This window comes from Poecilia reticulata, chromosome 2, assembly GCF_904066995.2.
Source record: "Poecilia reticulata chromosome 2, P_reticulata-male-v2, whole genome shotgun sequence".
NCBI lineage: Eukaryota > Metazoa > Chordata > Actinopteri > Cyprinodontiformes > Poeciliidae > Poecilia > Poecilia reticulata.
Genome location: NC_088831.1, coordinates 45,711,691 through 45,727,110, shown reverse-complemented (window position 1 = coordinate 45,727,110; position 15,420 = coordinate 45,711,691). Strand labels below are relative to the sequence as shown.

At 48.7% G+C, this 15,420-nt stretch overlaps 1 protein-coding gene across 11 annotated transcripts in view; it reads right to left on the bottom strand.

The window, feature by feature from the left end:
* The window catches only part of col6a3 (collagen, type VI, alpha 3), a 71,315-nt gene that overhangs the window by 51,090 nt on the left and 4,805 nt on the right, over positions 1 to 15,420 (bottom strand). For 9 of the 11 annotated variants that reach the window (XM_081604809.1, XM_081604810.1, XM_081604812.1 and 6 more), the window contains exons 2-6: positions 8,860 to 8,955; positions 7,824 to 8,456; positions 3,768 to 4,364; positions 1,852 to 2,445; positions 45 to 653 (exon numbers count right to left, since the gene is read on the bottom strand). In XM_081604809.1, coding sequence (XP_081460935.1) covers positions 45 to 653; positions 1,852 to 2,445; positions 3,768 to 4,364; positions 7,824 to 8,456; positions 8,860 to 8,932 — 2,506 coding nt within the window. In that variant the 5' untranslated portion in view covers positions 8,933 to 8,955. The remainder of the gene's footprint in view (positions 1 to 44; positions 654 to 1,851; positions 2,446 to 3,767; positions 4,365 to 7,823; positions 8,457 to 8,859; positions 8,956 to 15,420) is intronic. The other 2 variants (XM_081604819.1, XM_081604820.1) reach the window with 2 other exon arrangements.

Genomic DNA, 15,420 nt, shown 5'->3' with positions numbered 1-15,420 from the left:
ATTCCATTTTTTCAATGTTAAAAGAAGAACATTTGGAGACGAACCTGTTTGATCAACTACTGTGTCACCAACCACAGTTATTAGATTCGGCATGATATCATCGGCCAAGGCTGGTAACTCAGAGAATCTCTGTTTGTGATAGGCCAGGCTGGGAATAAAGGCAATCTTTTCCATTTCTCCTTGGTCAGCTTGGCCAGAACTCACTGTAAAAGTCAAAACATTTCCCAAAGCCAATCTGTCAGCCTCGCTGCCAGCGTCATCCTGCAGGGGGCCACCAGTGATCAGGATCAGCACCTGCACGGCGTTCTGCAGTTTGCGTGACCCAGCTGATGTCTGGAACATGTTGTTCAAGGCGTAATTCATGGCAGCTCCAGTGTTCAGCACCGAGCCTCCAGTCAGCCTGAGTTGAGAGATTTTGTCCACGACGTCTCTCTTGTTGTTGTAGGTGTTCAGGTAAAATTCAATCCTCGGCCGCTCCGCGAACTGCATGAGTCCAATCTGGACCTGCTCAGGACTGATGTTCAGCTGATTGATGATGTTGATCATGAAGTCTCTCACAAATGGCAGGTTGTTGCTCCCCACGTAGTTTGACCCGTCCACAAGGAACACGATGTCTCGAAACACTCTCTGCGTCTGCACCGTGGTGATCACCACTAAAGGAAAGCACAAAAACACAAATGTTATTTCAGGGCAACTTAACTAGCTTTTGGTATCAGCAACTTTTAAACCATTTATACCACTTGTGAGTAGTTGTGGTCCTCAGTGGTGTCGTGACCTTTTCTCTAATAAATTTGATGCAATATGAATAAAATTTGTTGAATTGAAATGCGTGTAGATTTGTCATTTTAAAGTGTAACTATAAACCCCCTGTGAAAACGCAGGCAACAAATAAAAGCTCCACCAAAGTGGGCGGAGCCAAGACACATTGAGGGGTCAGGAGTGGAGATGAGAGATGGGTCAGTGTGGCAGTGGTCCGGAGGAGGGGAAGCACTGGTACCAGCTTATGTTTAGCAACTATTTTCACTAAAGTGATTGGCGACAAATATTTTCTGTTACTGGAGACTTACGGCAAAAACACATGAAAACAACAGAGACTCTGCAGCTGCAGCTGCGGGTCCAGCTGCTGCTGCTGCGGGTCCAGCTGCTGCGGGTCCAGCTGCTGCAGCTGCTGCAGGGTCCAGCTGCTGCAGCTGCGGGTCCAGCTGCTGCAGCTGCGGGTCCAGCTGCTGCAGCTGCGGGTCCAGCTGCTGCGGGTCCAGCTGCTGCAGCTGCGGGTCCAGCTGCTGCGGGTCCAGCTGCTGCAGCTGCGGGTCCAGCTGCTGCGGGTCCAGCTGCTGCGGGTCCAGCTGCTGCAGCTGCTGCAGGGTCCAGCTGCTGCAGCAGCTGCAGGGTCCAGCTGCTGCAGTCGGTCCGTCGCAGCAGGGCGGACCCGTTCCTCTCCGTGTCCATATTGCTAATCAATCACACATGAAGCGGAGGAACGCCACCAGGGGGCAAATCATGAAATCTAATATTTTATGGGGCTGAGGTGACATCAACCAAACTGGACCGTCTGAACGAACCGGAAAGGTTTTTTAAAAATGGCCCAAGTTGCACAGAAAGATGAAGATATAACCCTGAAGGGCCAATTTAGTCAGCATATCTGCAAAGAAAAGTGGATTTGGGGTTTAGTTTCTTCAAAGTAAGAGGGATTTGTTGAAACTGGAAAACCACCATCCAGATCCACCCAAGTGAATTTGGTCCAAGTGTTAATGCTTCAATGTGCCTTTTGTTTAATCTTTATTGCCTGGATGTTACAGGTTTTGCTAATTGACCAATTTTGGGAAGGCGGTTAGTAACATGAGGAATGACCTGAATCAGTGGGACCTTCACCCCCCATCGTCCCAGAAAGCGTTGAGAGGGCATCGGTTATCTCCCTGGCGTTGCGGAACAGTTGTCTGAAGTCCTTTGCCATGAACACCATGCTGTCGGGAAAGGCGATCTGTTTCAGCTCATCCTCGGCGGCGGCCCTGGAGCCCGCGGCCAGCGCCAGAACGCCCAGGTTCTGCAGGGCCTGAGCCGGACCCGCCACGCTGTCGCTGGACCGCTTGCTGACAATCAGCAGCAGCAGCTGAGGAACGCGGCGGCTCAGGCGGCTGCCCTTCTCAGGCCTCAGCATGTTCAGCCGCACAAAGTCCAAGGCGGCTCCGATGTTGATGGTCTGTCCCGGTCTGGGCCTGATGGCCGCCAAACCGCCGAGCAGCGACTCTTTGGTGGAATGGGCCTGCAGGTCCATGACCAGCCTGGTGTCGGTGGCGAACTGGGCGATGCCCACTTGGACCGCGTTCGGACCGATTTCCTTGGTGCTGACGAAGCGCCGGATGTATTCCCGCACCGTGTTGATGACCGCCGTCCCCATCGTGCTGTCGATCAGGAAGACGATGTCTCGTTCTCCAACCGTTACGACTGTAAACAGGAAAAACTGAATAAATGTTGATCTACAGATGTGAGGCAGAACTTTTATATCTTAACTTTTTTACTAACACCTCCAAACATCTGCAATTTACAGATTTTATTGTATTTTAATATCTTTAGCCTTCTTAAAATCAAGTTTAAATGCTGAAGCCACTCAAATTCTATCTGCCATTAAAACTACAAGCATTAAAAAATGAATGTAATTTTGAGATCATATAAATGTTTCATAATGCTCTTATTGTTGTTATATATTGTTCTCTATTTTATTTGTTCCCGTATGTTTATTGTTTAAAATGGTTATTGGGAGGAAACAGAACTACAGTCTTCAGGCACTTCAAATTAAAAGCCTGATTATAATCAAATTACTTGAATTCTTAATATAATCCAAACTTTAATACAGATTTTGAACTTTATTCAGCTGAAAGTTTATAAAACAGCAAAGCAAATTAGTGCTTTTTAATTTATCTGTATAATTAACTTTAGTGTGTTAAACGTTTACAGTGTTAGCAAAAGTGCTAAATGGCCAATTAGCGTTTTAGCAGCAGCGCAGCAGCTCTGCCTCTTTGTTGGTATTAATTTATCCCCGTAGCTCATGAACTGATGGCACTTTGTGTCTGAATGTTTGGGTTTGTGAGCTGAAGATTCATCCTCCTCTTCCTCACTGGTGAAGGCTGAACTGGTTTAGATTCATGTGTTCATACTGAAGCTCACCAGTTGAATGCAGGCCTTTCAAAGTTTACATCCCTGCTGTGTTTGCAGCTTCATTCGTTTTAAATATTTCTGTTTTTCTGCACTGTTGTAAATAATCTGACTTCTGAGTCTGAAAATGCTCATTTTCTCCATCTAATTTAAGGGAAGTCTGAGTTGTACCTTTAGTCTGATGTATTTCTGATAACTAGAGTATTTTTGTGTTTTAATCTTGTTCCATATTGTTACTCGTCTTGTTACTTATTATTACTCATATTTTGATGAATTTTTCCAGTGTTTGACCGATAAAGGATACTTTTATTCTACCTGGTCACATGAGCAACAGATGCCTTTAAACCTTCTCAGCTGTCCTGTCTGCAGTCAGAAAACAGGAAGTGACATCATGCTGTCACCAGTTTCTGTCCATAGCTGATCGCTATGTGAACTTAATGTGGAAATAACAGAAGTGATGCTACCTTGAAATATTCTGCAGTCGTGAACGGATGTTAAAAAGCTTCAGCAGCAGAATGACTGACCTCCTGACATTATTCATCTAAACCTACCTGAATGTGTCAAACAGTTCATGAAACCCTCCCAACCCACCAACACCAGGAGAAGTTACATACCTTCAGTGAATTCATTCTGAAATATAATGGAGCGCGTCGCCAAGCCGTTAATGTAGCCATAGAGATTATCATCAGCGGAGGTCAGATCTCTGAAACTGTCAGCTTTCAGCACAAAGCTTTTATCTGTGGCCACCTCTTCCAGCTCTGCAGCAGCATCGGCACCGACCGCCACCCCTAAAGTGACCACGCCGGCCCTGATGAGGGCCCGGTGGCCGGCGCCGGTGTCGTCACTGGACGCTCCGGCACTGATGACCACCAAAACCTGGGGCGCGCCCTCCTCTGCCCGGCCTCCGGCCGACTCGCCCAGCAGGCTGTCAGCCACCTCCTCCAGGGCCGCCCCCAGGTTGGACTCATCATCGCCCGAGAAGCTCAGGCCCTTCACCGCCTCCAGGACCGACGACTTCTCATAATAGCTATTCAGATAGAACTTTATTTGTGGGTCGGCGTTGTACTGGACCAAGGCCACCCTAATGCCGTCCCTGCCCACAGACAGGCGCTCAACGATTCTCGTAACCAAATCACGCACATAGGGGAAGTTAGCTGCTCCAACGTTCAGTGATCCATCAATTAAGAATATTAGGTCAGATGAATCTGGTGCTTTAAGGAGAGAAAGAGAAAAAACAGAACAAATGGAAATAGTGAAAGTAAATAATCTAGTGAGACAAAGACATCAACCGAGTTAGAAAATCACTGCATGTGTGACGAAACATCCAGAGTGAATGAATCAACAGAACATCATACTGCATGTAGGCTGAACCAAGGAGGATTCCTGCAGGCCACCTGCCAGTTTCTCCGTTTGTTTAGCTGTTTCCATGGCGATGAACATCCCTGCCCACAGATTGATGTGTAAAGCTACACAACTACAACATAAAGTGTTTTACAGGTTTCCTAACGACGCTCTGAGGTGCACCGTCTGTGGAAACTCACACCTGAGCTGTTCGAAACACGTTTCATCTCAACTAGAATATTGTTCATTAAACATGTTGTTATTATTATGTGACTTTATTAAACGCCAGATATTTTTTATCCATTTTGGCTTTCAGATGGCAGCTGCCAAAAGCTCTGATATTCAGAGGATTTTAACATCAGCCTGTGTGAAACTTTCTCCCTTTGTTCTGGAGTAACCTGTCATGAGGTAACCTGTTATGAGGTAACCTGTCATGAAGTAACCTGTCATGAGGTAACCTGTCATGAGGTAACGTGTCATAAGGTAACCTGTTATGAGGTAACCTGTCATGAGGTAACCTGTCCTCGGTTAACCTGTCGTGAGGTAACCTGTCGTGAGGTAACCTGTCCTGAGGTAACCTGTTCTGAGGTAACCTGTCCTGGGGTAACCTGTTCTGAGGTAACCTGTCCTGGGGTAACCTGTCCTGAGGTAACCTGTCCTGGGGTAACCTGTCGTGAGGTAACATGTCATAAGGTAACCTGTCATGAGGTAACCTGTCATGAGGTAACGTGTCATGGGGCAACCTGTCATGAGGTAACCTGTCCTGGGGTAACCTGTCATGGGGTAACCTGTCCTGGGGTAACCTGTCATGGGGTAACCTGTCATGGGGTAACTTGTCCTGGGTTAACCTGTCCTGGGGTAACCTGTAATGAGGTAACGTGTCATAAGGTAACCTGTTATGAGGTAACCTGTCATGAAGTAACCTGTCATGAGGTAACCTGTAATGAGGTAACCTGTCCTGAGGTAACCTGTCGTGAGGTAACCTGTAATGAGGTAACCTGTAATGAGGTAACCTGTCCTGGGGTAACCTGTCGTGAGGTAACCTGTAATGAGGTAACCTGTAATGAGGTAACCTGTAATGAGGTAACCTGTAATGAGGTAACCTGTCCTGGGGTAACCTGTAATGAGGTAACCTGTCCTGAGGTAACCTGTCCTGAGGTAACCTGTCCTGGGGTAACCTGTTCTGAGGTAACCTGTCCTGGGGTAACCTGTCCTGAGGTAACCTGTCCTGGGGTAACCTGTCGTGAGGTAACCTGTCATAAGGTAACCTGTCATGAGGTAACCTGTCATGAGGTAACGTGTCATGGGGTAACCTGTCATGAGGTAACCTGTCCTGGGGTAACCTGTCATGGGGTAACCTGTCCTGGGGTAACCTGTCATGGGGTAACCTGTCATGGGGTAACTTGTCCTGGGTTAACCTGTCCTGGGGTAACCTGTAATGAGGTAACGTGTCATAAGGTAACCTGTTATGAGGTAACCTGTCATGAAGTAACCTGTCATGAGGTAACCTGTCCTCGGTTAACCTGTCCTCGGTTAACCTGTAATGAGGTAACCTGTAATGAGGTAACCTGTCCAGAGGTAACCTGTCGTGAGTTAACCTGTAATGAGGTAACCTGTAATGAGGTAACCTGTCCTGAGGTAACCTGTCGTGAGGTAACCTGTAATGAGGTAACCTGTAATGAGGTAACCTGTAATGAGGTAACCTGTCCTGGGGTAACCTGTCGTGAGGTAACCTGTAATGAGGTAACCTGTAATGAGGTAACCTGTAATGAGGTAACCTGTAATGAGGTAACCTGTAATGAGGTAACCTGTCCTGGGGTAACCTGTCCTCGGTTAACCTGTCCTGGGTTAACCTGTCGTGAGGTAACCTGTAATGAGGTAACCTATAATGAGGTAACCTGTAATGAGGTAACCTGTAATGAGGTAACCTGTAATGAGGTAACCTGCCGTGAGGAGAGCTCCGTTGCGTTCAGCCTCTCATGCAGACTCTTGTTACAGACCTGAGGTGAGCTGACCAGTCATGAACCTGTGGTCGCCCCTGCTTCCTGCTGCAGCACCTTCAGTCTCATATATTCAGACCTCATTGGTTCAGGTGATGCTTTGTTCAGAATCACCTTTCCTCTGATTTACTGAACTCCCCCCTCTACTGGCCAGGTCCAGTACTGCAGCAGGTCAGGGTCGGTTCCTGCCAGGTTCATAGCTGTTTCATTTCCTGAACATGTTTCACAGAGACATCGTGGCTGATAAAGACAGACAAACATGTGCAGGACACATAAGCAGTGGTGCGTGGTTAGCTTTGGTTAGAAGCTCCATGATTTCAGGTTGGGGCGTTTTCAAAGTAAAAGCATCCAGGAAATCAGGCTTCCGTCTGCAGGTTGGTCAGATTAAGTTGTGTTAATCTGAGGAGTTTAAAAATCTGTTTCGCTGTTTATGATCTCCAAACTGAAACTTTGTCAACAAGCAGTCGAGCTGTTTGTGGCGCACCACAGGGATTAGTCCTCCACTCCTTTCTCTTCTAGTTTCAGGTAAACTGTTTAACGTTTCATCTGATCATTTCCTCCAGCAGATTCTCCTTCAAACTCACTTTCTTGCTAAAAATCCCGACTAAAATTTTGTTCATGTCAGTGACGACGAATCAGATTTGATTCAGATTGACTCTGGTTTTCATTTTTCAACCAGCATTACCAACAATTAGCTACTTGCTTAATATTTGGATACAAACTAAATATTTAGTTTGAAGCCAAATAGGTGGTTGGCTTACTAATTACATGTTTAGTTTCAAACAAAGTAGTTTGAGTCTGTGACATTTATGAAAGAATTAAGATCTTTAATATGACTTTGACACCCAACTTCTTCCTCTTATGTGGCTGTTTGTGTAATTTTGCGAACGGTTTCCGATCATAGTTCAGTATAAGTTCCAAAGCACCAGCTGGTTCTGTTGGTTCTGTCGGCTCCGGTACAGGAACCGGTGACTTCGTTTAAAGTCGTTGTGAGTTCGGCTACAATGACGCTGAAGTCACTTCAGCTCCGTTCCTCTGAGACGGGAAGCTGTAGTTTGGGAATTATTCTGTCAGTTTTGGAAAATTACCCAGTAATTTCCAAAACACGTCATGTAAACTCTGTAAAGTTACTGTTAGTTGCAGAAATAACCTGTTAGCACCAGGACAGGAGGAGTTGCACTCGGCGTCAGGTTAATGTTGCAGGTGGAAAAGTTATGGTGCTGAAACCGAATTAAAAACTGTTAATAGGAGGTTCCTGATCTCAGCAGCAGCTTCTTCCTGCACATGTGGGCAGGTTAGTGTGGTAGTTGAGGTGGGACCGTTGGTTACCTGTCCCTCGTCCAGCCACCGGGGCCTCGTTGGCCAGCGGAGGGCCCCCCACCCGGGTCACTGCACCACACACACTCACTACCAAATCTTGAATTATATCCCGCAACTTGAGGAAGGAGTCCACACTGAACATGTGAGTTTCCTGTGGCTGGCCGGCCAGCTCTCTGAGCTCCCAGTCCACCGCGTCCTGAACGCCGACCGCAAACACCTCCACGCCCGCCATGCGCAGCGCCTGGGCCGGCTCGGCCACGTCGTCCTGCGAGCGCCCGTCGGTCAGCACCAGCACCACCTGGGCCGCCCCGTCGGCCGCGCGGCTCCCCGCCGCAGACGTCAGGTGTGTTCGGATCAGGAAGTCCAGGCCCAGGCCGGTCCGGGTGCCGCCGCCGAGGTGCGGCATGGCCTTGACGTGTGCCAGGACGTCCGGCGCCGTTGGGTAGGTGTTGAGGTGGAACTCGGTTCGGGGCCTGCTATTGTACTGGGTGAGGGCGAACTTAAACCTCCCTCCTCCAACCTGGTGCAGCGATTTTATCAGGCTGTACAGAAACGATCTGATCAGGTCAAAGTTCTCCGGCCCCATGCTCCACGACGAATCCACTAGAAAGTACACATCGGCTGCCGCGCCTCGTGCACAGTCTTCAGAGGACAGAAGACCGAGAAAAGACACTGGTGTGTTTGTTATCGGACAATGTTCACATTAAACTGATCTGCTCAGCTTTTCACTCTGCTCTTTTCGAGAGGGCAGAATTATCCAATCATCTAATCAATCAGCTAATATGGATCATGTTGGAAAACTTTACTACAAACTCAGAAAATTCATTAAAGTTTAAATAAAAACAAGATGATTTTCCCAGGAATGTTTCCAGCTTTGACTTTGTGGATCTAGTGAGTTTTTATCGACTTCAGTTTGAGTTTATTCACATTCAGTTTCATGAAATGCAGCACCTGCAAGTTTTTATTTAAACTTTTCATCCTCAACTGTTTGTCAGCTTGGCTGAAGGGAGGAAACGGGTTTGTTTGGAGAAAAGGTTCAGCTTACCGTCCTGAGCATGGAGTCCTGCGAACAGCGCCCCCAGCAGGAGACACAGGGGCAACAAGCGCTGCCACCCCATCTTCAGGTGAAACTACCACGAACCTGAGAAACAGAGAAACAGACAAACTGAGCCGAGCATTTCACTCACCAGAACATTTCACTCACCAGCCAAACACGAAAATATTCACTTTCATTTTCTGCCTTCAGTTTGGCTCTTCAGGAGTTTCTGGTCTTTAATTATTTCTGTTCAGATTTACTGTCATAATTCAACCCACAACCCTGAAGCAAAGCATCTTCAACAGTCCAAGCAAAAGAGAAAAAGAAACTTTTCAAGTCCCATAAATTAAACTAACTTCTCCTTTTGTTCCTGAAGGCAACGTGTGACTGCCAGGAAGTAGCAAGTTATAGCATAGCTAGCGCTAAAACTACGCTGCAGGTCCTGGAAAATACGTTATAAAAGGATTAGAAGTGAGCAGAAGTAACTTTGCACTTTTAGAGGAGGAGCTCTTGGTCTCAGAGAAAGTCATCTGTACGTTTCAGGACATTTTCCCCGATGTTTAACAAAACCTCCTGCAGAAAGACTCAGAGCTGGAAGGCAGCAAGTCCCAAATAAAACAGCATCCTGCAGTTTTAGGAATCTCATTCTAATAGTTTTACAACATGTTGTAAGTTCTGGAAAGTCACACGATACAAGTCTCCACTTAAAACAACCTGGTTCCTGAAAGTTGTGTTGGTTTGGCTAGTTCTGCGTCGAAGCAAGAAAATATCCCTACAGAAGCTACAGAAGGCTCTAGAAAGTAACCTGCAGCTTCCTGAAAGTGTCTGAGAGTTTTGGGAAGTCGATACCAAGTGGAGGCTGGTTGGCCTGAGCCTGGGCTCAGAACCACAGAGAGGTTTCTATCGGACAGGCGGTGACCTGAGCCTGGGCTCAGAACCACAGAGAGGTTTCTATCGGACAGGCGCTGACCTGAGCCTGGGCTCAGAACCACAGAGAGGTTTCTATCGGACAGGCGCTGACCTGAGCCTGGGCTCAGAACCACAGAGAGGTTTCTATCGGACAGGCGGTGACCTGAGCCTGGGCTCAGAACCACAGAGAGGTTTCTATCGGACAGGCGGTGACCTGAGCCTGGGCTCAGAACCACAGAGAGGTTTCTATCGGACAGGCGGTGACCTGAGCCTGGCTCAGAACCACAGAGAGGTTTCTATCGGACAGGCGCTGACCTGAGCCTGGGCTCAGAACCACAGAGAGGTTTCTATCGGACAGGCGGTGACCTGAGCCTGGGCTCAGAACCACAGAGAGGTTTCTATCGGACAGGCGGTGACCTGAGCCTGGGCTCAGAACCACAGAGAGGTTTCTATCGGACAGGCGCTGACCTGAGCCTGGGCTCAGAACCACAGAGAGGTTTCTATCGGACAGGCGCTGACCTGAGCCTGGGCTCAGAACCACAGAGAGGTTTCTATCGGACAGGCGGTGACCGTTTGGAGACGTACAGGAAACAGCTGGTCAGCCGTGTGACATGAACATTCGCTACATCAGATTTTATTCTGCAAAGTTTCCAATGAAATGTTTTTCAGAAAAGCCAAAAACAACATCAAGCAAACATGAAACCGTTGTTGTGTAATTTAGACAGTTATTTCTGTTTTCTCCGTTTCCAGGAGGCTTTTCTAGTGCGATACCTAAAACGTGTTTAAAGAAACGTTGATGGAAACACGGCGATGCACCGTCAGACGAACCGATTGGGTCAGAAACTGTTGGTCCTCAGAAAGGATCTGGTTCACAGAGAAACCTGTCAGTCTGGGGAACGGCGGCATGTTTGGAGAGATTCAGATGATAATCTTTGAGTTTATCTGCTTATAATCAGGCGTTTATGCTTGGAGTCTGTGGGTGTGAGGCAGAGCGGCTTCGGTAGTCAGAGGCGGTGATTGGAAGCAGCTGCTGAGCCGCCAGATGGAGAAGTTTAGTAATCAGGTCTCCTGGGGAAACGCTGGACTCTCCTCTCACATTATTCTGTGTTTTAAGAGGCTGCGGCTGCTTGCAGGAGACTCACTTTTTCCTACAGCAGGATGTGAAGTCATGTCCCAGGAAATAAAAGAGGCTCTTTCTACATCTTTTTCAGACAAAATTCGCACCGAGAGCCAAGGCCTGGCATTTCTAATGCTTTTTAACATAAATATATTCCTTTCTCTTCCTCAGTCAGACCAAAGTTCTGCTTGCAAGCAGCAGACTTGTGATTTTAGCCATTAGGAGGAGTTTTTATGAGGCAGTAAAACCAAAATGTTGGCTGCGGTTTGGGAGTGAAGATGCTTCATAGTAACGGCACGGAGTAAAAGTGATGCTGCGGGACGATGAGTCGGCATCGGTCTGCTGGGAAACGGAGATTTGGATCTTTATTGGATTCTCAGCAGGAGAGAGTTTCCATTTGCTGCTCAGAAACAGGTGCTGCCATCTAGTGGACACTCAGGGAAACAGCAGCCTGTGAATTCTGTGTCTTCCCTCATTCAGGACAAAGACAGTTTTTATCCTACATGCTGTGCAAAAGTTTTAGACCTGCTTTGTTCTTCTGGTTTTACTTTGAGCTTCAGCAGTTTGGCTGCTTTTCCTCTCATTTTCCATCCAATGTTTGAGAAAAGTAGATCTGCTCTGGAGGATTCCTCTGAACGTCTTCAGTTTACAGGAACACAGGAGCTGGCCGTCAGCCTGGCCGTCAGCCTGGCCGTCAGCCTGGCCGTCAGCCTGGCGGTCTGGCTGTCAGCCTGGCCGTCAGCCTGGCCGTCAGCCTGGCCGTCAGCCTGGCCGTCAGCCTGGCGGTCTGGCTGTCAGCCTGGCCATCAGCCTGGCCATCAGCCTGGCCGTCAGCCTGGCCATCAGCCTGGCCGTCAGCCTGGCCGTCTGGCTGTCAGCCTGGCCGTCAGCCTGGCCGTCAGCCTGGCCGTCAGCCTGGCCGTCAGCCTGGCGGTCTGGCTGTCAGCCTGGCCGTCAGCCTGGCCGTCAGCCTGGCCGTCAGCCTGGCCGTCAGCCTGGCCATCAGCCTGGCCGTCAGCCTGGCCATCAGCCTGGCCGTCAGCCTGGCCATCAGCCTGGCGGTCTGGCTGTCAGCCTGGCCATCAGCCTGGCGGTCTGGCTGTCAGCCTGGCCATCAGCCTGGCCGTCAGCCTGGCCATCAGCCTGGCCGTCAGTCTGGCGGTCTGGCAGTCAGCCTGGCCGTCAGCCTGGCCGTCAGCCTGGCTGTCAGCCTGGCGGTCTGGCTGTCAGCCTGGCCATCAGCCTGGCCGTCAGCCTGGCCGTCAGCCTGGCCGTCAGCCTGGCCGTCAGCCTGGCGGTCAGCCTGGCGGTCTGCTCTCTGTTTTCTTGGGGACGTTTTGGTTCTACAACACGGTTCCGTCCTCAGAGACTTTAAGCACAAAGGATTCATGATTCAAAGCAGAAATAAACTTTTCACTGAAAACAGAAAAAGATTTAATAAAACAACCAGCATCTCTGCAAGGAGCCAAATTTAAAAAAATACTTTCAGAAAATCCGATCCAAACGGAGGAACCACAAAGAATCCAGGCTCCTTGTTTCCTCAGAGCTGCGGTTCTGATCCGGGTTTGGGTCAGCAAAACATCCACACTGTAGGAACCACCAGAACCACCAGAACCATCAGAACCACCAGAACCATCAGAACCACCAGAACCACCAGAACCATCAGAACCACCAGAACCACCAGAACCACCAGAACCATCAGAACCACCAGAACCACCAGAACCATCAGAACCACCAGAACCACCAGAACCACCAGAACCATCAGAACCACCAGAACCACCAGAACCACCAGAACCACCAGAACCATCAGAACCACCAGAACCACCAGAACCACCAGAACCATCAGAACCACCAGAACCATCAGAACCACCAGAACTAGAACCATCAGAACCACCAGAACCATCAGAACCACCAGAACCATCAGAACCACCAGAACCACCAGAACCATCAGAACCACCAGAACCACCAGAACCACCAGAACCATCAGAACCACCAGAACCACCAGAACCATCAGAACCACCAGAACCACCAGAACCACCAGAACCATCAGAACCACCAGAACCACCAGAACCACTAGAACCACCAGAACCATCAGAACCACCAGAACCACCAGAACCACCAGAACCATCAGAACCACCAGAACTAGAACCATCAGAACCACCAGAACCACCAGAACCACCAGAACCACTAGAGCCATCAGAACCACTAGAACCATCAGAACCACTAGAACCATCAGAACCACCAGAACCACTAGAACCATCAGAACCACTAGAACCATCAGAACCACCAGAACCACTAGAACCATCAGAACCACTAGAACCATCAGAACCACTAGAACCATCAGAACCACCAGAACCACCAGAACCACTAGAACCATCAGAACCACTAGAACCATCAGAACCACCAGAACCATCAGAACCACCAGAACCACCAGAACCACTAGAACCACTAGAACCATCAGAACCATCAGAACCACCAGAACCACTAGAACCACTAGAACCATCAGAACCACTAGAACCATCAGAACCACCAGAACCACTAGAACCATCAGAACCACTAGAACCATCAGAACCACCAGAACCATCAGAACCACCAGAACCACCAGAACCACCAGAACCACTAGAACCACCAGAACCACCAGAACCACTAGAACCATCAGAACCACCAGAACCAGCAGAACCACTAGAACCACTAGAACCAGCAGAACCACCAGAACCACCAGAACCACTAGAACCACTAGAACCATCAGAACCACCAGAACCACTAGAACCACTAGAACCACCAGAACCACCAGAACCACTAGAACCATCAGAACCACCAGAACCACCAAAACCATCAGAACCACTAGAACCACTAGAACCACCAAAACCACCAGAACCATCAGAACCACCAGAACCACTAGAACCATCAGAACCACCAGAACCACCAGAACCACCAGAACCACCAGAACCACCAGAACCACCAGAACCACTAGAACCATCAGAACCACCAGAACCAGCAGAACCACTAGAACCACTAGAACCACCAGAACCACTAGAACCACCAGAACCACTAGAACCATCAGAACCACCAGAACCACTAGAACCATCAGAACCACCAGAACCACCAGAACCACTAGAACCATCAGAACCACTAGAACCACCAGAACCACCAGAACCATCAGAACCACCAGAACCACCAGAACCACCAGAACCACTAGAACCACCAGAACCACCAGAACCACTAGAACCACCAGAACCACCAGAACCACCAGAACCACTAGAACCACTAGAACCAGCAGAACCACTAGAACCACCAGAACCACTAGAACCATCAGAACCACCAGAACCACTAGAACCACTAGAACCACCAAAACCACCAGAACCACTAGAACCATCAGAACCACCAGAACCACCAAAACCATCAGAACCACTAGAACCACTAGAACCACCAAAACCACCAGAACCACTAGAACCATCAGAACCACCAGAACCACCAAAACCACTAGAACCATCAGAACCACCAGAACCACTAGAACCACTAGAACCACCAAAACCACCAGAACCACTAGAACCATCAGAACCACCAGAACCACTAGAACCACTAGAACCACCAAAACCACCAGAACCACCAGAACCATCAGAACCATCAGAACCACTAGAACCATCAGAACCACCAGAACCACTAGAACCACCAGAACCATCAGAACCACCAGAACCACCAAAACCACCAGAACCACTAGAACCACCAAAACCACCAGAACCACCAGAACCACCAGAACCACCAGAACCACCAGAACCACCAAAACCACCAGAACCACTAGAACCACCAAAACCACCAGAACCATCAGAACCACCAGAACCACTAGAACCATCAGAACCACCAGAACCACTAGAACCACCAGAACCACTAGAACCATCAGAACCACCAGAACCACCAAAACCACCAGAACCACTAGAACCACCAAAACCACCAGAACCATCAGAACCACCAGAACCACCAGAACCATCAGAACCACTAGAACCACTAGAACCACCAGAACCATCAGAACCATCAGAACCACTAGAACCACTAGAACCACCAGAACCACCAGAACCACCAGAACCACCAGAACCACCAGAACCACTAGAACCACTAGAACCACTAGAACCATCAGAACCACCAGAACCACTAGAACCACCAGAACCATCAGAACCACTAGAACCATCAGAACCATCAGAACCACTAGAACCACCAGAACCACTAGAACCACTAGAACCACTAGAACCATCAGAACCACCAGAACCACTAGAACCATCAGAACCATCAGAACCACTAGAACCACCAGAACCACCAGAACCACCAGAACCATCAGAACCACTAGAACCATCAGAACCATCAGAACCACTAGAACCACTAGAACCACTAGAACCACCAGAACCATCAGAACCACTAGAACCACTAGAACCATCAGAACCACTAGAACCACCAGAACCATCAGAACCACTAGAACCATCAGAACCATCAGAACCACTAGAACCACTAGAACCACTAGAACCACCAGAACCATCAGAACCACTAGAACC